Genomic DNA, 21,624 nt, shown 5'->3' with positions numbered 1-21,624 from the left:
CTCCCAGTATTATAACTATTAACTATTTCAGACTAAGCCACTGATTGACAGTTCTCCTGGGCGGCATTATGGCTTCATTCATTCGTTCAATTTTCATTCACTCATCCTGCTTCAGAGACAGTGTATTCTTAGTCTGTGAGCTGTCAAGCTATGCATGGGTCATGCCATGGTTGGCAGGCTGTTATGGAACCTTCATGTTGCCCTTGAGGCCCAAGACATAGGCTCTTTGAGTGCTGTCACTGTAGGTGAATGAAGGCTGGCATGCAAGACATGCCACCATTGTTGAGGACTATTAGTTGAGAGAGGTGGCTCCTTGCCACCCTAACAGCACACAAGTCACGGGTGGGAAGACCAGCCCCATGGTGTCGCATATGAATCATAATTCAAATTATTATATAAATTATTTACAATTCCGATAACCCTCAGTGGCTCCCTCCACAAGTTCCTACTGAGGACTAACCTTCCATTTGGTCCCTAATTATAAAGTCACCATTACACAGATGAACTGAATGAAAATCAGGTATAACACCAAAAAGATATAATTCCATAAAGAAGAGCACGTGCTATAGCAAAGAAAACAGCAGACCTCAGTATATTGTAGAAAAATTACTTAAAGTATATGTATTCCAACAGAACACATCAAATTGACCTCAGTACACTGTGAACTAGCACTTTTTGGAAGTACTCATTCGATTCTTTTAAACAAATTTGCTCTGGTCTAAAATGTTCAGTCATAACGGTTTAACACACTTCACTGGAAAAGCTCATTCAAGTGAGTAGATAACAACATGACATGTCTCTAAATTTAAATCAGATAAAAGCTACACTCATTACGAACAATTAGAAGGAAAGGAGGAATTTCTCTTTTTCTTTTGTGGCTTACTCCTTAGGAAAAGTCCTCTGTTGCCCTTATTATAGGGCCCTTTTCCCACCTGTGGAAATGATAAACAGCATGGCAGAGGGTGGGGCCCCCCTTTTATGGAGTAGGAAGCTGCTGGCTGACAATGTGGGCACATTCCTTACCTCCAGACACTGGGTGACATTGCCTGGTGAGTGAGCTGAGCCAGCCGGTCACCCCAGAGGCCAGCACACAAGATCCCCTGCTCCGGGGTGCCCTGGAATGTGTTTATGAACAGAGTGGCTTTATTACCCGTTCCTCTGTCCCTGGAGAGCTTGTCCTCCTTCTCCTCCCTCTCTAACGTGCTGCTGGAAGATGAGATGCTAGAGGCAGAGCAGTTGTCCCTCTCGTTCACCTCCTCATTCCGTCTCTCTTTTTCACTGAGGGAGGATCGCTCTTCCGGCTCCTGCTCCACTTCAATCTCTGGCTCTACACAGGCAGTGGCTACTTCCTGGCTGGTCTCCTGTGCCACCTGCTCCACCTCTGCCTCTGGTTCCAGTTCTGCCTCCTGTTCGGGTGCAGGATCCCTGGCGCTCGCTGGTGGAAACAATGGAGATTACAATCATAACAGGAATTTCTTGGAATTATCAAGTGAGGTGTGAGAATGGATATGAGGTTGACTCCTCTATGCTGTCTGTGCTAGGCAGAATTCTACAGATGGCCCCCAAGATTCCGATCCCCTGGTAATTCACTCAAACACGAATCTAGGCACTGCTGGGAAGGAATTGTATAGCTGACCTTCGAGTCTCAAGTCAGTTGACCTTAAAAACATGGAAATTACCCAGGTGAGACTGAACCAATTGTGCGAGCCTTTTAAAAGCAGAGTGTTTTCTGATTAGCAGCAGAAAAGAAAGAAGCACGAGAAGGATTTGACATGGCACTGCTGGCTTTAAAGATGGAGGGGTGGCCATGTGAGAAGGAAAGGGGTAACCTCTAAGAAGCTGAGAGCAACTCCTGACTGACAGAAAACAAGGAATTGGGACTTCACTCTTGCAAACAGAAGAAACTGACTTCTGTCAACAACCTGAAGAATCTGGAGATAGTTTCTTCCCAGGGCCTCCTGATAAGAGCCCAGCCAACACAAACTTGATCTTGGCCTTGCAATACTCAGGGCCAAGAACACAGCTGAGCTCTGCTAGACTTCTGACCTGTGGACACTGTGAGATAATATATGGGTACCGTTTTGAAACACTCTCTTTGTGCTAATTTATTACGCATCAATAGAAAACTAGTACATGATCCTTTTGCCTCTTTAGGGAAAGAGAAAAAAAAAACCCACAGTGATCAAGTTGATAAGCAAGTAACAGCCTGATGTTTTATCAGTGGCTACTCCAGTGAGGCTTGTCACCCTTTGCTTGAATTTGTTTGCTCATAATGTAAAGTTAGCCCATAATTTTGAAAGCTATGTAGAAGAATCCCTCATGGGCACAAAACTATTTTTAAACCTATCAAGACTGGAGACTTGATGCTTGTACCAAGGTAGAAACACTCTTGCTCCCATGGCTGTTATCCTCTAGGGAGCAGGGAATGGCACAGTGTGGCTTTGCATGTTTTTGCTGAGCAAAATTCTCAACTGTGAGCTGTAAATGGATAGCAAAACGATTCAGAATATTAAAAAGTTCTGAGCCAACTACCGCATGTGAAGGCCAAAGGAGGATGGGTCACCCCTGAGGGTCTGACTCTCAGGGCTGGGCAAAGCTACGTGGCTGGAATCCTGGCAGCGCACCCCCAAGAGTGTGTGCTTGAGCCCTAGGCATTCATTGTGCAAAGCAATATAGAATTTCAAGCATGATCTGCACGTGGTGGGAACTGTGAGAGACCTACCCAGACTCCTTAAGAACAAGCAGATTGGGGAGCTCTCTTTGTGGAGTTATCTTGCCAGCTCAGGTGAGTGGGGATGACCAGCAATGTCTTGTGCCCAGCAGGCCAGGCAGTGGCATTACTATAGGAGAGGAAAGCTCAGGCCTCAATGGGCAGCTGCTCTCAGCTTCCCAGCAAGAAGTCATTGTGCCAGGACTCACTGGATCCACCCCCGCCCCTCATCTGCTCTCAGGCTGCCTTCCTCTGAGAATACGTCAGGGAATTTGGGAGGGAAGCAGGCAGTGGGGAGGATGAAATGCCAGCCTTGCCTTCTGTCCTTGGGTAACTTCCAGACACCACAGGGAAGAAATACTCCTCTGTGGGAAGCCCCCTGCCCCAACGCCCTTCAGGTAGGAACGGGTATAGAGAGCAGAGAGCCTCTCCCTTCTGCCTACTCATGGCTTAATGACACGCTGTACATCTTATGCTTGGGACTCTAGCCTAATACAGGAGCCTGCTTCCCTGGGAGACAGGAGGAAGGTGAGGCCCGAGGCAGCGAAGGCCCCTGCTGCCTACTGGCTGTCCCTGCTGGGTATCCCCAAGAGGGATGGTTATAGGAACTAGCGATATGATAGCAAAGTTTCCAGGCAGAGATGCCCTGGCTGGCGGTAACAGGAGGACACCAAAGGGCATGACCAAGAGCCCATGTGCCTAAGAATGGGCACGTCACGCACTTTTCCTTAAAAGCAAAACCTGGGCTGGTACAGGGAGAGAGGGAACATGCCTTTGAGAAAAATTCCCTGTGGTCTTGAAGGAAGTTTTATGGTCATTTCTTTTTCATCTGATAATAGAGTATTTAGCAAAGAGATACAAAGCCCTATCTATTTTACAAGCAAGCATGGCAAAAGCATAGTTTTAGCAATAGCAGTGTCATCATTTGGTTGACAGAAAGCATATGTTCTTGCACACATTAACTTCAGAATAGCCACATCAAAGCAAAAATGTGTTTCCAACAGCCTAGCATGTGACATGCATTTGAGTTTTAATTGGTGAGCATATGGAGCAAACTGGAGAGGGGAGCCTCTGTGTGGCTTTATCACTGACAAGGAGATGGTGCAGTTGGTTTCCATAAGCCCATGTCTACTCACATCCCCAGGAGACTGGGCAAAGTAGGAAGGAACTGGGATTTGATGGTTGTTTGACTCCAGCCTATATGCACTCCACTGTCAGGTTTCCTTCCACTTAAGCAGCAACTCTGCCCCCTAATTAAATCGCCAGTGGCTGCCTGGGTAGGTGTGGTAATGGACATGCAAGCTCTAGAAAGCCACACATTCTTGGGAATAAACAGTGCAATTTCATCACCACATGTTAAGGCCTAACTTCACAGAGGCAGACATTTATATGTGTGATGTGACCACTGGAGTGGTTTTTCATTTCTGCTGGGGAGGCAGTCACCTCTAAACCGGATCAGAATGCAGAGTCAGTGTCCACAAGGTCTGACTGCAAATTTGTGGCATATGAGGTTGTCCTAATGATGAACAAATAATATTCAACCAAATTCAAGTCAAGCAAAACCACCAAAGATGGAGAGAGACGGTGACAGAGAGCAAACATGCATAGCTGACAACCTCTGTGCTGTATACATTAGGCAACATGTGTGTTATTGACATAACACACATCCCTGCTTTCAGAGGCTCGGCTAGGGACCACGTGGCTAGGGACCACGTGGCTAGGGACCACATGGCTAGGGACCACGTGGCTAGGGACCACGTGGCTAGGGACCACTTGGGTAGGGACCACGTGGCTAGGGACCACGTGGCTAGGGACCACGTGGCTAGGGACCACGTGGCTAGGGACCACGTGGCTAGGGACCACGTGGCTAGGGACCACGTGGCTAGGGACCACGTGGCTAGGGACCACGTGGCTAGGGACACAAGGCATCAAACTCCATCAATAGGTCACAGTGGTATGTGGCCAGGTACCCAAGCGAGGGCACTAGATAACAAGTGACAGGAGACTCTGGAAGGAGAAGCCAGGATACACTACAGAACGCCTCTCGAGATGTATGCTTATATTAATCAAACACAGGAATGACAAGGGCAAAAGGTCCCGCAGGGCCAAGACCTCAGCTTCCTTTCCTGTCCAAGAGCCCCTAGCATGGTCCTGCGCCAGCATCTGCTCTCAGAAGTTCTCATTGATACTCAGGAAGCACCCTGAGACTGCACACGAAATTCCAGAACATTTCTGCTCCCCTTTCCCATTTTCATCTGGACCTTCCTCATCAACGGTGCCTAACACACACACACACACACACACACACATACACACACACACTTCTTTAGAGTCACTTCTCCAAGCCAGGCTGGCTGTTCTCCAGCAAGACACAGGGAGAAGTATCATCCACAATCAATGAGTCCCCAGGAAACATGAGGACCTATACTAGTCTGCAGGAAAAGTCCTAAAGAGAGCTAAGATATTTGCCAATACCGAGGAGTGAAAACTGCTCACCACTTCCCACTGTGGCTAGTCCCAGTATTTAATGAGCCTTCCTCTGGCCCAGCGATGTTGTTGGTGATGAGAGACACAGTGACACACAACACAGACCTGGCTCTTGTCATCATGGAGTTACAGAAGAGCATAAAGATCCTACATTTCCTACCATGTGCCTGGCAAAGGTGGGTGAACCCTACCACCAATGGACACAGGGAAATCCCAGCCCTCAGCTCCCACCAGACCCAATAAAAATATTTTATAAATGTGATGGCTGTTCTAAGAGCAAATCTTGGTAACCAGGAGGTTATGGCAAGGGTCTTTGACAAAGCTGGGAAGGGACACACATCTCAGTGCCAAAATAACATTTAAGCAGCGTCTCCAAAGATGTAAAGGAATTCAAAAGGGGGCAAGTGGACGTGAGAACATTCTGGGCAGAGGGAACAGCATGTGCAGAGATGGGAGCACAAGACATGCTGGAGGAATGAAAGATGGCCAGGATCAGAGACCAGGTGAGAACCTGGGCAGTGGTGGCTGCTTCAGGTAGAGACAGGCCACCTTTCACTTTGCCTGAAAGGACCCCCTGATTATCCCTGCATTACAAACTACACTTCCCTCTGGAAGAGCTGAGGCAGGCCCGTTGCTACAAATGCAGCTCCTAGTCTGTGCGGAGCAGACAGACCAGGAGGCAAACCCTGCAGACAGAGGCTGAGGACTGAAGGCCTGTAGGTCGGGGCTCAAGAGAAGACAAAAACGAATAAACAGCGCCACTCGAAGAACACATGGGCAAGTGATTGAGATTCTGGACTGTGGGAAGAAGTTTTCCATCCCAGAGATCCATTGGGGGAGGTGCTGTGTTAGTATTCGGGAAAGCAGGGGGTACTGCAGGACTGCTGGCTCCCTGCGAGGCACTGCACAGGACCTGTCTACTAAATCCTGACTATCTCTCTATCGGGAGTTCCTCTGATTGCCCTCAGAAAGCTGAGGCTGGAAAGGGATGATGAAGGCTCGGGCCAAGGTGTCGGCAGGAAGGGGCACAGCTCCCGACTCCCAAGCACACACTTGTAAGGACCCACAGCCCTGTCTTCAAGTGAGGCTCTGGAGTGGCTGTGATAACCTAAACCTGCCATGAGGATGCTGCCAGGGCTCCCCACACTTGTCTATTCGCACTCACGCCTGTCAATCACCTCGGATGGAGGAAGGACATAAAGATCTGACTGCCTCCCTGGGGGTGGGCAAAGGAAGAGGGGAACTGCGAGGACTCGGGCCAGGAGCCCAGGCAGCCCTGCTCCTCGTGGTGGGTGTGAGTTTGGAAATGAAAGGAGGACATGGCAAGAAATGCCTGGCAACAGAAAAGGCGTCCAAAACTAGGATCTGTCTTTCTGGACCACGTCCTGAGAGAGCAGACTGATGGGATCTTGGCATCGCCGGAACGCACTTAGCAAAGGCCAGAAAAATGTAGTTGGCTGGAATCTGACCTGAATCAGAGGGTTTTAAACTAAATTGTAAGGTCAGAGTAGGGGGAAGGAGTGTAAGGGAGAAGGAAAAAAAAAAAAGAAAATTAAACTGTATAAAGGGATACGATGATGGGTACTTTATGTAATATGGATGAAATAATAGGAAGGAAGAGGTCCATGGTGTGTATTCAGAAGGAAGTAACAAGGAACCTGGTTTTCACCATGACCTGACCCATGTGTTCAGGACCCATGACTGAACACAGCCACTAATGGGAACTCTTTATCTAAAGGAAACAGACCTTATAGGAGAGAGGGCTTGGGGAGCCAGAATGGGAACCCCTCAATACGAGAACCACACAGGGTAAGAGAGAAAACTTAGGTATTTTTGTTGAGAGACTAGAAAAGGGTGCCCAGTCACATGACTGGTCCTTCCCTCATATAGCTCACAAAACTGGGCGAGAGATGAGGACAGAGCCGGCCTGGAGGATTTTGGCCAGCTCATCCGGTTCCAGTCAGCCAGGTTGGACACTGACGCGTACTAGCTAGTTCTCTTTGTCCCTCCAAAAGCCCTGCACCAACCCCTCATCTAGTCCTGAAAATCTCACTAGACATCAGGCCCCGCTTGGCCTTAAAGTGAAGTAAAAATAAAAGTTACTATGTGTTGAATATCTTCTATATAGACCGGTGCAGTTCTAGGAACCATATCCATATCACCCTATTTATCTCAAACCAACAATATGAAGATTAGTGTCCCCAGATGAGAAATGAGGAAACATGTCCAGAGAGGTTAAGTAACTTGACCAGGGCTACACAGTGGGCTGGATACTCTCGGACTGCTCCTCTAGACTCATTCTCTGTTCTGCTCTATGCCCTGGGAGGCTGGCCTCTATGGAGAGTATCTCCTGCGTTCACGTTCCCTCTCACTTTCAGATGGTCTGCCCCTGGGAAGGACCAGCAAAGACGGGCGGAAGGAGAGGCTGGAGTAGTTATGCCCCTGCTTCCTTCATGTGGGGCCACATTTTGGCAGAGGCTGTCAGGCCACCGTTTCCGTACTGTGGGCTCCCTCCCAAGGCTAGGGGGATCTTACCAAGTTCCAGCCACTCACCAAGTTCCTCCAGGCTTGGAGGTGGGAACAGTGCTGACAGTTTCTCACTGCTGCTGATCTCTGGGTGCTTCCCCACCCTCTGATGGTCCTGTGATCCTCTCCACACCTCTGCAAGCAATCCCTTCACTGACCGCCCCCAGGCACCCTCTGAGCATGTGCCATCTCTTTCCAAAAGGACTCACTGACAAGAAGAGAGAATGCTAACAGAGCTGGGGTTTGAACCTCAGTTGGCCTCACTGAAAAGCTTGGGCTATTAATCACGATATTAAACTATGTGATGGGTGACTTAAGCCTCAAAGGAGAAGTATACAATAATCATTCCTTAAAAAAAAAAAAAAAAAAAAAGTACTCTGGGCACTAACGTTCCAGTTCTGCTTTCATCAATGTCCCTGACAGCTGAGTCCAGACTGTCCAATTGGAATCTCTTGTCATGCAATTTTTCTTTGAGAAGATAAATTGCTGGTAGAAAGATTTGAACTTAATAAGTCTTTGGGTGGCTTCAATTGATTTCAGTCTGTGACGGTGTCTCAATGACTTTGCCAGGACTTAGCTTTCTGGAAGATCTTATGAAACCAAGGGCTGGGCCAGCCAGTTCTATAATAGTTGCTCCAAACTGTGTAGATTCCAGGGACCTCCCCAGTTCATAGCTAATAACTAACACCATCGACTTTAAACTTGTGGTTGAATCACATAAATGTGAAAAAGGTCCCAAGAGAAAAAAGCTCAGAACTTTGAAAATTCTTTAGACTTTGCCTTTGGTGTTGAGCCAATTCTTGCTAAGCTGTTCGCTCAGATGCACTCTAGAGCAGCGTTTCTCAGCCTCAACACTATGGATATTTGAGGTTGGATAATGCTTTGTAGTGGGGAGGCTGTCCTGTTCACTATAGGATGTTTAGCAGCATTCCTGGGCTTCTACCCACTAGAGGTCAATAGCACGTCCTCCCCAGTTATGATCCCCGAAAATATCTCCAGATACTGCCAAATATCCCCTGTGGAGGGGGGATCACCCCTGGTTGAGAATCACTGCTCTACGGGAATAGTTTCATTAGGATGGGCACAAACCCAGTTTACTCAAACTTTACAAAAGAAACACTTTATCACCTGCAAAATACTGGTTCACCAGTCTAACGAATTTGTATGGCTTCATAATTAAGCCCTGCTTTGTTCTCAAAATTTAGAGCTAGATTTTCTAAAGCAGTTGGGGCTGAAGCCATCTTTTGAAATGAAAACCGTTCATGGTCAAAATTACCTTCAGACGTCCTTTTAGAAGATGCCACTTTATAGATCTCATACCCACCCTCATAGTACCAACAGTCAAGGTTTACATTTAGCTTCAGTGGAACGCTGTAAGAAATCCTGGGCTTGTACTCATGGGACATATTATCTCCAAATACAATTCTTTAAACTCTGAAATCACATGTGATGCAGCCGGTCATTCACACTACAAGAGGCACATGAGAATCAGAAATGGCTCAAGAAAAAAACAGATCTGTGGCCCTCACGTCACACTCACATGGGGACATACACCTGAGTTGGCTAGTGGGCAGGATTACAAACACTATTTAAAGTGTAATTTCCACTCCCCCTTTTGCCTCTCAGATTGTGCTTCTGACTGAGTTCATGTGGTTAAACATGTACATGAAACAACTCCACTGTAGTATCGTATAAGACAAAAAAGAAGTCAGTTTTAGGTCAATTATTCTAGTATTGATTACCATATAGATTCTATTTCACACTATAAACAGAAAATGAAAAGCAATCTAAGATTATTGTATCATTTATTGCTCTATCATTATCTTGAACTCAAACCATATGCATAACCTCAAACAGCAGACCCAATTACAAAGAGTTTCTTTGAATTTGTTTAAATTCTTCTTCTAAAATCAGATAGACAGGTCTTGTCTTGGTTCAGAGTCAAATAGGATCGACTTCACTATTCATTTGTCCTTCTGTGCCCAGGGCATGTGGAGCTCCTGGGTTAACTACGTGCACTTTTTTTTTTTTTTTTTTTTTTTTTTTTTTTGATAAGAGCAAATAGGAAGACTGCCTTTTCTCAATGAAGAAGACACTAGTTCCAAACTGGCAATGCATTTCAATTGAGCTAGCTCGGACCGCTAGCTCTTATCAAGTCCGAGACAGAAACATCAATGACATCAAAACAAAAACTGCTGCTTTGTAGGGGATACACTAGCATTAAAATGGATAGTGCTGTATAATAGCAGCTAGCAAATAATTGATTGAACTTGAGTTTTGTTTTGTTTTGTTTTTGCTAATACATCTTTTTTCAGGCTGAGCAAAATATACCATGTTTCCCTGAAAATAAGACCTATCTGAACTATCAGCTGTAATGCATCTTTTGGAGCAAAAATTAATATAAGACCTGGTCTTATTTTAATATAAGACTGGGTCTATAATATAATATAATACCGGGTCTAATATAATAATAAAATATAATATAATATAATATAATATAATATAATATAATATAATATAATATAATACCGGGTCTTATATAAGATCCGGTCTTATATAATAATATAATATAATATAATATAATACAATACAATATAAGACCAGATCTTATGTTAATTTTTGCTCCAAAAGATGCATTAGAGCTGATGGTTGGGCTAGGTCTTATTTTCAGGGAAACATGGTAGATACTGTTAATTACATATTCTACTGTGATTAGTAGCAACCTCATTCATTCCATAAATATTTATTAAGCCCTCTCATGGGCCACGTACTGTACTAGGCACAAGGAAGTCAGATGTGAAAAAAATACCTTCCTTAAAATATTTTTCAGGCTAAAGTGGTCTCTTAAGTCATAACCAATAGATATTATAAGATCAAAATTAACGAAAATATTATTAGGTTGGTGCAAAGGTAATTGTGGTTTTTGCAATTATTTTTAACCTTCTAAACCACAATTACTTTTGCATCAACCTAATAGCTCTTCCTATCAGTAGAGTATGACCAAGCCTAAGGAGAACCAGCTTGCCTAAGGTTGGAATACAACTAGAAATCCTACTTTTAAATTTTCATCCCAAAAAGTTGACCCTTTGTCATTTACATCTACTCACTAATGGATGTAGCTTTCCACTTAGTAACTCAGATTATCTGCACTTGTTAGCAAATTCATACACAAAGAAATGGACCAAAAAAAAAAAAAGTTAAAATAGGTGTATTTTAAAAAGCAGTTGAATAAATATCTCAACTACCAATTTGTCAAGAATCATTCTCTAAATTTTCTTCCTCTTTTGGAGTTCAATCCTCAGAAAGAAAGGGTCCACATATACCAACTCTCTGCAAAAGTTCTCTCTACATTAGGCCACCATCATTTCTTCAGTTTTTACAGAGTGGCCTATATACTCAAAGATGTGTCTTCCATCATGGCCTGTGTAATAAATATCTGGGCATAGGGAAAATAGCTGTCTGTATAGATTAATGTGTCTGCTTTCTTTTCTCATGTTGTTTATTCATTCCTTAACTCATAAAACATTTACTAAATGCCTATTCTGCCCCAAGTATTGGGAAACAACAAAGGTGAATGAGGCAAGGGCCCTTTTCTCAGGAACACACAGATAATGAAAGCAGACCACTGAATATACATTGAGATAAGGCTTGTATCTCAGGTATGCACAAGCTGAAGGTAAACACAGAAGAGGAATCAAAGGAGGCTTTAGAGAAGAGAAGATACTTCAACTAGATTAATGAGAGACAAGTGGGCACTTTATTGGAAGAGGGCAATTAAGCACAGAGCATGTACCTTTCAGGTACAGATAGTGGTTTGATACTGATGGAACATAACATATGGGGGTGGTTGTGGTGGTAAAAGACTGATTGTAGGGACTGGATAACCAAGAGTCTTGAATGCCATGTAAGGTTTTAACTTTAAGTTGTAGAAAATGGAGAGCCACTGGAACATTTTAAGAAGAAGGTATAGATATGATTTTTGTTGTTGTTGGGTTGCTATGAAAGACCCTGGAAAATACGAGATCTATTAGAACCAGATCAGAGATGGCTAAGACCTGAACTAAGGCATTAGCGATGGGGAAACAGGGGAAAGGCCTGATTTGAGAAAAAGGAGCACATAAACATTGGTGATTGACTTGGACGTAGGGGTGAACATGGAGGGAAGAGTCAAAAATTATATGTATGCTTCTAGGTTAAATGATTAGGCCAAGACAGATGGTCTTAACCAGATGAGGACTAAGGTACAAGCAGGTTTAGGGTAGGGGGTTTTATGGGTAATAGATGGGTGACATCTCCCATCCGAATGCCCCTGATTGGCACCTATGAAGTCTGAAGTATGTGAGGAGCATTCAGGTGGTGATGTCTAAAGAGGTTGGATACGCACATCCAGAGCTTAAGAAGGCCAAGGCTGGAGATACAGACCTCGTTTCTAGCACCTGGTAGATAGTTAAGAATCACAGGTGGGGATATAAGGGCACAGCCAGAGGGTGTGGCATGAAAAGAGAGGATTGCTAGAGAGGGAACCTTGGAAAAACCTGACATTGAGGGGACAGGCAGAAAAAAGAATCAATAGGAAGGCTGCAACAAAATGATGAGAAACACGAAGAAAAAATGATGAGAAATGCAGAAGACATAAAAGCCAAATAACACATTGAGTCTGGAGATTACCTAGAGGATACACAGGGATCCAGAGCTACTGGATCTAGAAAGTCAACAAAAAGATACTGGAACTTTCTAATGTATCTGGTGAAGGCAGCTTTCTCAGAGGGTGTTCCAGCTTCAGAAGGCTCTAAAGATTCATGCCATGTTCAGAGGCCGATAAGATGCATTTGAGGGGTACTGAACGCAGGCGTTCTTTGAAAAAAAGTATACTTTTAGGCCTGGAAAATCAATGTATGATTATTTTGCCATACTGCAGACACTGTATTATTTTGTACAATACCATATGGGGGTTGGTGAGGGAAAGTCAGGGGTGGTGGGGATGGCAGGGGTGCTGGAGGAGAAAGAGGAGTGGTGGAGATGGCAGAGTGGTAATTCACGTCCTGACCACAGATAAGGATATTAGAAGGAATCAGAACTAGTCTTTGCTATTTCCTAGTCTCAGTCTTGACTCTGGGAATTCAAAGTACCACCCTGACTGCAGAATGCTCATTGTCCCCACCTGTGGAGGCCTCCTGACTGTACCTGGAAGCATTTACCCAAGGCTCCTACCTGGGACAAAAGGCTCTGATGTCTTTTCCAGAGTCCTTATCAACACCTCTAGATGCAGACAAGCTCATTCACTCCCGTGCCTGCTGCAGACCGGGTCTTGCAGCCTCTGATCTTCTTTATGTCAAATAAAAACAAACAGGCTAATTGCTGTTCAAACCTATTTTTTTGTTTGTTTACATTAAACAGATTTTAAGATGCAAATTTGATTGTAAAAGTTGGTTCAAAACCATTATAACCCAATGCTCGGAAACAATTCTCCAAGGGTCTCTCGTGTTCTTTAGTCTCGCAAGCAGAGGCACTGATAGCCTTTGTTCTAGACTATCTTTCTAAGGATGTGTGCATAACAAACAGCGTTGGAAGATAGACGTAATGTCTCCCTCCAGAGCAAAGGACTAGTTGATTTATTGTTCACTGTGACAAACATAATGTCTTTCTCTGAGACAAAGGGAAGACATTCTTACTGCTCACTATAAAAGATTTGGGGTCTCTAAACTCAGGGTTTCTCTGTGTGTCTGTGCACGTATCACTTGGGCTTACTCATATCACTTTGTGGGAACTGGGGCTAGGAGAATGGCACACATGCTGATACTCTGGATACTATTAGGTTGGTGAAAAAATAACTGCAGTTTTTGTAATTTTTTTAACCTTTTAAACTGCAATTACTTTTGCACCAACCTAATACTATTGCTATAAGCAATGAAGTCCTTTGTCTCTGATCCAGGAGTTTCACATCTTCTGCCAACATCCATGAAATTGTGGCAAGGTAACTTACTAGCTTACAAGTAGGGTAAAGTCACAGACCCTTCATAGATTTTCATACCTAATTGCTATCTGTAAAATTATCATGTTGCTAATACCTTCTTTAACAACTTTCCCAAAGTTATTGTGTACCCTGTCTTTACTTAAGTATTACTTAAGTAAGAGTCATACTTTGTCTATGTCAAAAGGACCCAAGACTACTTAATCATTTAAAATATGGTACAAGAAAACACACTGCAGGCAACTGTCAGTCTCTATAGGAGGAAAAGACGGAAAGTTTTGCCTTTTTCCATTTTTAGAGACAGCGAAATGGCATGGCAGAAAAATCCAATGATTTGCAAAGGCTCTCAAAAAAGCTCCACAGCAGGTGTAGCAGGCAGGGCTGTGACCTTGGGTACAGTTCCTGAGAGATTCTGTTGAATTGACCAAATGGCATCTAGTAGCAGTAGTCAGGTGAGGTATGGGGAGGTAGGGCAGCCCTGAGTCACAGAACCACAAGGAATCTAGTTTTCTGCCAACTCATGAAATACTGGACTAGAGGTGTCCAAAAGCTTTATACAAGGGAACCGGCATGCATTAGGCTGATGACTGACGATATTCTATTGCTACTATGCCAGCTGGAAATAGGATACCAGATGTTTCTGATTTCTGCCATGTGGATTAGGTAAATTAGGAGAGTGTCTGCACCTGAAGGAGACTCAAGACATGTTACACAACAAAGGTGACAAAGATGCTCAATGACTGGTAACCATGACAACAGACATGATGATGAATGATGCCTATTTGAAAAATGATTATTCACTTAAACAAACTGAACATTTCATGACATAACTATATGTCTATATTTGACTTGCAGGTGTGAGGATCAGGTGGAAAGAGGAATTGTCATACTTACCAGTACTTTCAATGCCTGAATCGCTGAGAGAAATATCAGCATACCGTGTCAACAATTTCTGTAAATGCCTCCAAGTAAATGCTGGTGAGTAAGCCATGGTCATATAGGCCACAGTTTATATCTCCAGGGCCAAAAAATGAGGTATTTGGAAATATCTAAGAGTCTAATTACAGGTTGGAAAAAAAAGTTGCCATTGAACATATTTTTCCCTGACATAAAATTAATATAGGATGGTAAACTTTTCAAATGCATCGCTAAGGTATTATTTCTGTATGCAGTATAGAGTACCAGACTAAACATAAGAAAAGCAATCCATCCATTATGTACGCTTTCATGACGACATTAGTGGGTGACAGATACTTGTATATTTTTTACAGCAGCTTCCTTCTACCGGGAAAGGACATCTCTCTCTATCTAGCGTCAGGAAGGACTGAGGTGTGTAAGCCAAGGAGCAAGGGAGGAACACAGTTCTAGCCTCCAAGGAAGGCAGTTCAACCCTGGGACACCCTGCAGGAATCACATCAACACCTGGTTTTGAGATGAGTGGCTTTCTCCACTTTGTTGCCATGAAATCGGTTACCTGGGTCTGACACCCACTGGGATATCTAGTTCCTTGCTATATTGACTTCTCTTGGGGGTAGACAGATTATTATTAGTTTTAATTCTCAGAGTAACTTCCTCAAGATTCGAATCAAAGAACTCTTTCTCAATAAGAACACTACCTTTGCCCTTGGTTTGTGAGAACAATTTATTTGTTTCCAGTGTCATCTGTGGGTTTTTTAAAATAATAGGAAATAAACATATCAGATAGATATTCTGGTGTATACCACTAGGGCTCAGTGAAAATAAGGAAATGATAATGAAAGCAATGGCTAGAAAGATAGGCCCGTCCACGTTTACCTAAATTTGGGGCTGTCTCCATTAATTACAGCGCAGTGCAAAGGAGAACACATGCATACGTTTGCTCCTCATATGGGCCTGATAGTTTTGCACAGAGGAGAAATATTCAGACCACTAAGATCACCATTAAATCTAGGCAGTATTGGGACAAACATCTGCCATGAGCTACAAGAGGACCAGATGGAAAAGTAATTCAAGCACATGCTGACTTGACGGTGGGGGTAGTGGCATAATTCATACAAAAATTACAGCAGATTTAACTGGGAAGGTTTTTGCCTAAAAGATCTCACTAGATGGCACACAATGCTATGGGTATTTTACCATTAGCTCTTCCCTCTTTTAAAATATGTTGTGTAAGAGAAAAGGCAAAGAAACTTTTAATATTTTCATATCTTCTGCTACTTAAAGTTCTCCAGAATCTGAGTAAGGAGTTTTAACAAAAGAACCCATAAAGTGAACTTTGATCCTGAGGTATATAGAATTCAATAACAAATATATTTGTTTTTACCCTTTTTTGGAAATATAATTCTGAAATGCAGGCCACAATTTTGCAGATACTGGGGAGAAGGTGTGGCATTAATACGAACACCACCACAAATACTGTGAAATCGTGATGCCGAGAAATGGCTCGGTTGGGAGTTGACACACGTTGTACTCCCATCATGGTGCCAACAAGATTTGAAGCAAATCTTCCCATCTATTTGAGCCTCAGCAAAATATGGATACTAGCATCTCCGCTACTTACTCAGATGCACGACATGGTATTCAATAGTAGCATTTCGGAGGAAGGGGCAGAGCATGACAGAAACATGAAGTGGATTCTTATCATGCAATTCCATAAGGAGATAGAAAGAAAAAGCTCGTCAACCCCTGGCATGTTTGGACCACAGAATGCCAGGTGTTTGGTACAGCAGAAACATCTGGATGTGTGATTATATTTTTATTCTTCCTCCAGATGTTGGGATATTGTAAATGTTAGGGATAAGCGAAAAATTACATTGAGCATTAGAAAATGGGACCTGGTGAAAAGAATAGGCTATTAATTGGATGCTAGCGGAGTGTTTCAAAGAACAATAACAAACTAGGTTGAAGGAAACCTTTCTGTCATAGCAATTCTGTATTTCTATCTTCAGGGCCAAAGTCCTCAAGTCAGAAGGAAGCCTCAGTAGTCCTTTCTGAGACAATCCTCCCATGGCATTTTTTTCTCATACACTTATAATTTCCAATGTGTAATTCAGTTGTGTATTAGAACAAGGATATTAGAATACTTTGCTAGTTTCAATTAACTTGGATGATAATTACTTAACACATGATGGACAGCTCTTCTAGATTCCCCAAGAGCCACTGTTTGTTTGTTTTTTTTTTCAGGAAAAAGCAAACATCATACAATTTTATTAATTTGTAATTATGTCTAAATTTAAGTTCAATATTCTTTTTTCAGATGCAGAGATCACTGATTGTGTGATTTCAGTCAAACATTCTCTCAGTATCTATTAATCCTTTCTCTGTAGAGGAAAATGACATTTGCTGTTCATCTTTCTGAAAACACTCTGAAATAACTTTATTTTCTCCAAATGCATATCGTGGCTACTCAAAATAAGTATTTTCTGTGTTCTTATTGAAGTTTAAAATGTTCTTTTTAATTATCTAGAGTGGCCTCAAATTTGACTGTAATTGGACAAAATACTTGAGGAGCTGGGTTTTTTTTTGCCACAAACAAACATCAAGTAGATCAAAACTTTTGAGGACAAAGAATATTTAGAGATACTGACAATTCCCTCTCAGCTTGGGGCCGCTGTGTATTTCACAGTTTAGACAACCATTCTGTAAACTTCTGGAGGTACAACTCATAGAGTTAAAAGTTCTAAGACTAAGTGCTGAACCCCTTTGCAGGGGACTATTTTTCCCCTTGCCTCTGGAAATACCACAATCTAGGTAAAGTAGTGATATCAGGCAGGGTTTAGAAAGCAGAGCTGTTATAGAACAGTCGTTTTTTCCTGATTCTCAGAGTCTCAATATTTTTAGACCGACATTACTCATCTATGACTGAGCCATCTGCCTGGGACAATCTTCCATGGCTCAGGGACCAGGAGAAACTAGACGTGATAGAAAGCTGTGGTGGAGCCAGCCTGCTCCTGCAGAATGAGCCCCGAGGTTCAGAGAGCCAGCAAAGAATTGGACAGACAAGATTGTTCTGTTACATCCAGTTCTGCTGAGGTCATGGAGTCCTGCCTTGTTTAAATTAATCTTTGCACCATATTTAGTCAACCCTCCTAGAGTTAAAAGTCTGGTGTCTCTGTTGTCTTCTTCAGCTGGCTAAGACTGCAGCCAGCGACAAGCCATAACACTCGATTAAACCAAAGAGAGCTAGCTGCAGGCTTAATCAACACACACTATTTAGGCGCCTGTGCCCGAGAACCATCCTCTCTGCTAATGTGAAAGCAAACAGACCCACAATTCGCAGGGCCGTCAGGAAAACAGCTGATGCTTCAAGGCTGCAATGTACAATATCATTGTTTTTCTCCAAAGAAAGCTAAGGTGACAGGGAATTTTTCCAGGGAGAGCCTATCTGTCTGCACACAAGCACCTCCACCCACACCACGTGCCAGTAATCTTTACTATTTTCAATTTTTTTTCTTTTCCAACATTTACCTCCTATTTTCACTAGGTCCACAAATTTCCTGGCTTGCACTGATTAATTTTATTCTCCATCAGTTTAATTTAAACCAGACCAACTCCTAGGGTAAGAACATTTCAAAGTGGCCAGTTTATGGGGCAGATCAAATAAATAAATAAACAAACAAATAAATACATAAAATCCAAATTATAAAGTACAGTGTTCAAACCCTACCATTTATTAGACTGGTGCAAAAGTAATTGCGGTTTAAAAGGTTAGGGGGGAAAAAAAAATTGCAAAAACCGCAATTACTTTTGCACCAATCTAATAGGTTTAACTGTCACAGTCACTCTTATTTTCAGTATTCTCCTTTTTCAATGACCACTGACAATGTTTACAAATAATTCCATTTTCATATAAATGGCCCTGAAAACATCTATTTTTGTGGCAGCACAGGTTGCAGTCACCCTGCAAGCTTCTCTTTAATTCCCTCTATTAGTTGGCATGTAGGAATGGTTACTACTGCCCAGAAGAAGCCTGTCAGGTGTTAATGAACCCATCAGTTTTCCCTCTCCTCTCCCAGCACTCACCTTGGGAATGCTGAGATGTCCCTGGGGAGGAGGATACTCCTGTGAGAGCCTCTTGTGAGTCTAGAGATGAAGGGCTAGGGCTCAGAGGGGCAGGGGAAGCAGGGGCTGCCGGTGAGGTCAGGTCCAAGGAGAGGTCAGCTCTGCCCCGGCTTGCGCTCCGGCTTCTCAGTTCCTTCTCATGCGCCTCAGCTGCCAACTGCTCCAAGTATTTGTATCTGAAAGTTAAATTCCAAAGGGTTTCCGTAAAAAGAAAGAGGAGCCCGTGGCTGATGCTTGTTTATGGACGAAACACCTGCAGAGTGAGCTGGTTTCCTGATGCACACAGCACAACGCAGGGCTGGCTGGAGGGCCAGTCTGCCAGAAACACCCAGCAAAGCCAAGATGCTAATGATTAAAAATCTCTCATCATTCATAACCAAACAAATTGGGGGGAATGGCCACATCACACAGTCTCCAGATACTGGATCACTGCTGCAGAATCCTAGTTCACTCTTTTAGGAAACATTTGTACAAATAAGCAAAACAACAATTGACCATCAAAACGGCCCAACAGTGACAGCTGAAAACCACACACCCTCAGAGCTCACAGCTGTGAAATGGGACGGTGCCCTGGTGTGGCAGAGAGAAACAGTGCCCCCAGAATACCAAAAGGGGGGTGTTGGATGAAGGCCTCCCTGAATTTCTGAACCTGCTTCAATGCTAACAGCAATGCGACTGGAATTCACTTTGTTCTCTCAGTGTCGACCATGGAAACTTTTTTATATTCTAAAATATTTCTCAGTCGGACTCAGACATCCAATAGCTTGGACCTGACGTCACATATAGTTTATTCATCAAAGTCAGTTTAAAAGAACAAAGATACATCTGTTTTGCATTTCAGGCAGGCAGAACCCACTAACTGTTTATTAAGACCAGCTACCAATCATATTCCTCGTGGTGCGCTTTATAGATCAGACCAAAATAACTTTGAAATACGTGCCTCTTCCAGATGTCTGCTAATTTTACCCACCCTTATTTGCTCAGAAATAAATTTATGAATTCAGCTGTAGCCAGGTTCTGACTATCTAACCCACCACTAAACTCTGAAACAGCTTATTCAAGACTCTCACTCACATCCATCCAGATTCACTGCTTCAGTTCCTTCCAATGGGCAAGCCCCCAACTCGGGCCCCCCCTAGCCCCTACATGGCACTCCTAATTCACCAGGATAAGAAAGGTGGGGCAGCTATACAAACCCTTTAAAACTGCATTTAAAAAGCATGCATTTCTTCACCCATCCTGTAGGTAGGCGTGGCTCCCCCACATGTATTATCACCAGCCCTTTTCCCTGCCAGTCCAACAGCAGTCCATCCTTCAAGCCGGGCTTGCATGGGTGTCTCCTGCTGTGAGGCCTGCCTTGACCATCACAGCTGGAAGTGATCTAGGCCTTGCCTCTGAACTCATGTCGGATATGTCGTCCATTCAACTCAGATGGCATTTTACATTTACTGCCTGGCATAGTTAGTCATCTTTTCACATGTCTATGTTTTCAACAAGCAGATAATAGGATTTTTGAGAACAGGAAGATTACTCTCCTTTGTTCTTTCCCTTGGCGCCTTGCACTTGTCGGCTGATGGGAAACAGGCAAAGCATGCAGGGAGAAACCTGCAAGGAAGCACCCCACCTTCAGAGGGCCACTGAAGCACAGGATGACCACAAGGCAATTGCACCCTATTTCACTGGCTTGGGGAGTGAACTTACTTTCACAGTGAATCTCTGATAAAAGATGTGTGGTGGGTCTGCACATATACAAACATCTGAGGTTGGCTCCCAGGGCAGCTGCCTCACAGTTGCAGGATGAAAAAGCTATGCCTAGAGAGAGAGCTTTAGAAACTCTGGGTTTTCCTTTCCAACCACGTCACCTCTCAAAAGGTAGGTGGGGTGACAAAAGGAAAGTATTTCTGAATTTAATTCTGACCAGCAAGGAAAAACCACCTGGCTGTGGAGGTGATGGGAATATTGGAAGAAAATGATCTTGAGAGCAAGACTGAGAGCCCATAGGAGACATATTTCAAATGAGATGGTGGCAAACTCAAGACCAGGAAGGCTGCAAACCCAGGAGGAGTCTGTGAGTACAGACATTCCTGCACTGAGTCCAAGCCTTCTGCAACAGGAGAAAGGGGCAGGCAAGGAATGACGTATAAACAAGGGGACCTGCCCGGGTCCAGGAGACACGAATCCTGAGGCAGGAAAGTGTCCTCAGCAAAATTGACTGAAGAGACAGCAGTAACAAAGCCAAGAAGGCAACCCACTCATGACCTTTATTTGAGACGGCCCAGCCCTGGTCTTGGCCCACCCCGTACCCTATCCAGTGGGCAGCCAGGCTGGCAGACATGTGCTGGAAGCCAAAGCATTCACCCCATTTTCTGGGGGACTCCAAGGGTTTCTCACCCAGAGTCTGGATAAATACGACTCAGAGACAATCCCTGTGTACCCTTTGGTCTCACGGATGCCATACTCAACGATCCAGACGGCATGAGAAGAGTCACAGGTTTAATCTGAATTATGCCAGGATGTGCATGTTGTTGACAAAAATGGCAGGGGAGGGGGCATGGTGAGTTGTTTAAAGGGTAGCAAGTGTTTCAGTTCTACAAAATGAAAAGAGTTCTGGAGATTGGTTACACAATAATGTGAATGTACCAAACCCTACTGATTTGCACACTGAAAGGTGGTTAAAATGGCAAATTTCATGTTATGTGTATGTTGCCACAATTAAAAACTTTAAAACGTGGTAGGTGCAGGGAGGCCCAGATGTCAAGAGCCACTAAATCTTTCTAAAAGGGTAGCAGCAGAGTTCGCCTACAATGGCTGGAGTGGTAAGATGGACCAGTATGCACTGGGAGAGCCAGGTCACCTGGCATGTACAACTGTACAGCTCAGCAAGCTCTCC

The 21,624-nt window shown here is 43.7% G+C and overlaps 1 protein-coding gene across 13 annotated transcripts in view; it reads right to left on the bottom strand.

Moving 5' to 3' along the window:
- FHOD3 (formin homology 2 domain containing 3) overlaps nt 1–21,624 on the bottom strand; it is a 436,559-nt gene that overhangs the window by 69,846 nt on the left and 345,089 nt on the right. For all 13 annotated transcript variants that reach the window (XM_033087594.1, XM_033087595.1, XM_033087598.1 and 10 more), the window contains 2 exons: nt 18,696–18,910; nt 1,151–1,435 (listed from right to left, as the gene is read on the bottom strand). In XM_033087594.1, coding sequence (XP_032943485.1) covers nt 1,151–1,435; nt 18,696–18,910 — 500 coding nt within the window. The remainder of the gene's footprint in view (nt 1–1,150; nt 1,436–18,695; nt 18,911–21,624) is intronic.

The sequence above is a fragment of the Rhinolophus ferrumequinum genome, chromosome 19 (assembly GCF_004115265.2).
Source record: "Rhinolophus ferrumequinum isolate MPI-CBG mRhiFer1 chromosome 19, mRhiFer1_v1.p, whole genome shotgun sequence".
Taxonomy (NCBI): Eukaryota; Metazoa; Chordata; class Mammalia; order Chiroptera; family Rhinolophidae; genus Rhinolophus; species Rhinolophus ferrumequinum.
This window is presented reverse-complemented; position numbering and strand designations above follow the sequence as displayed.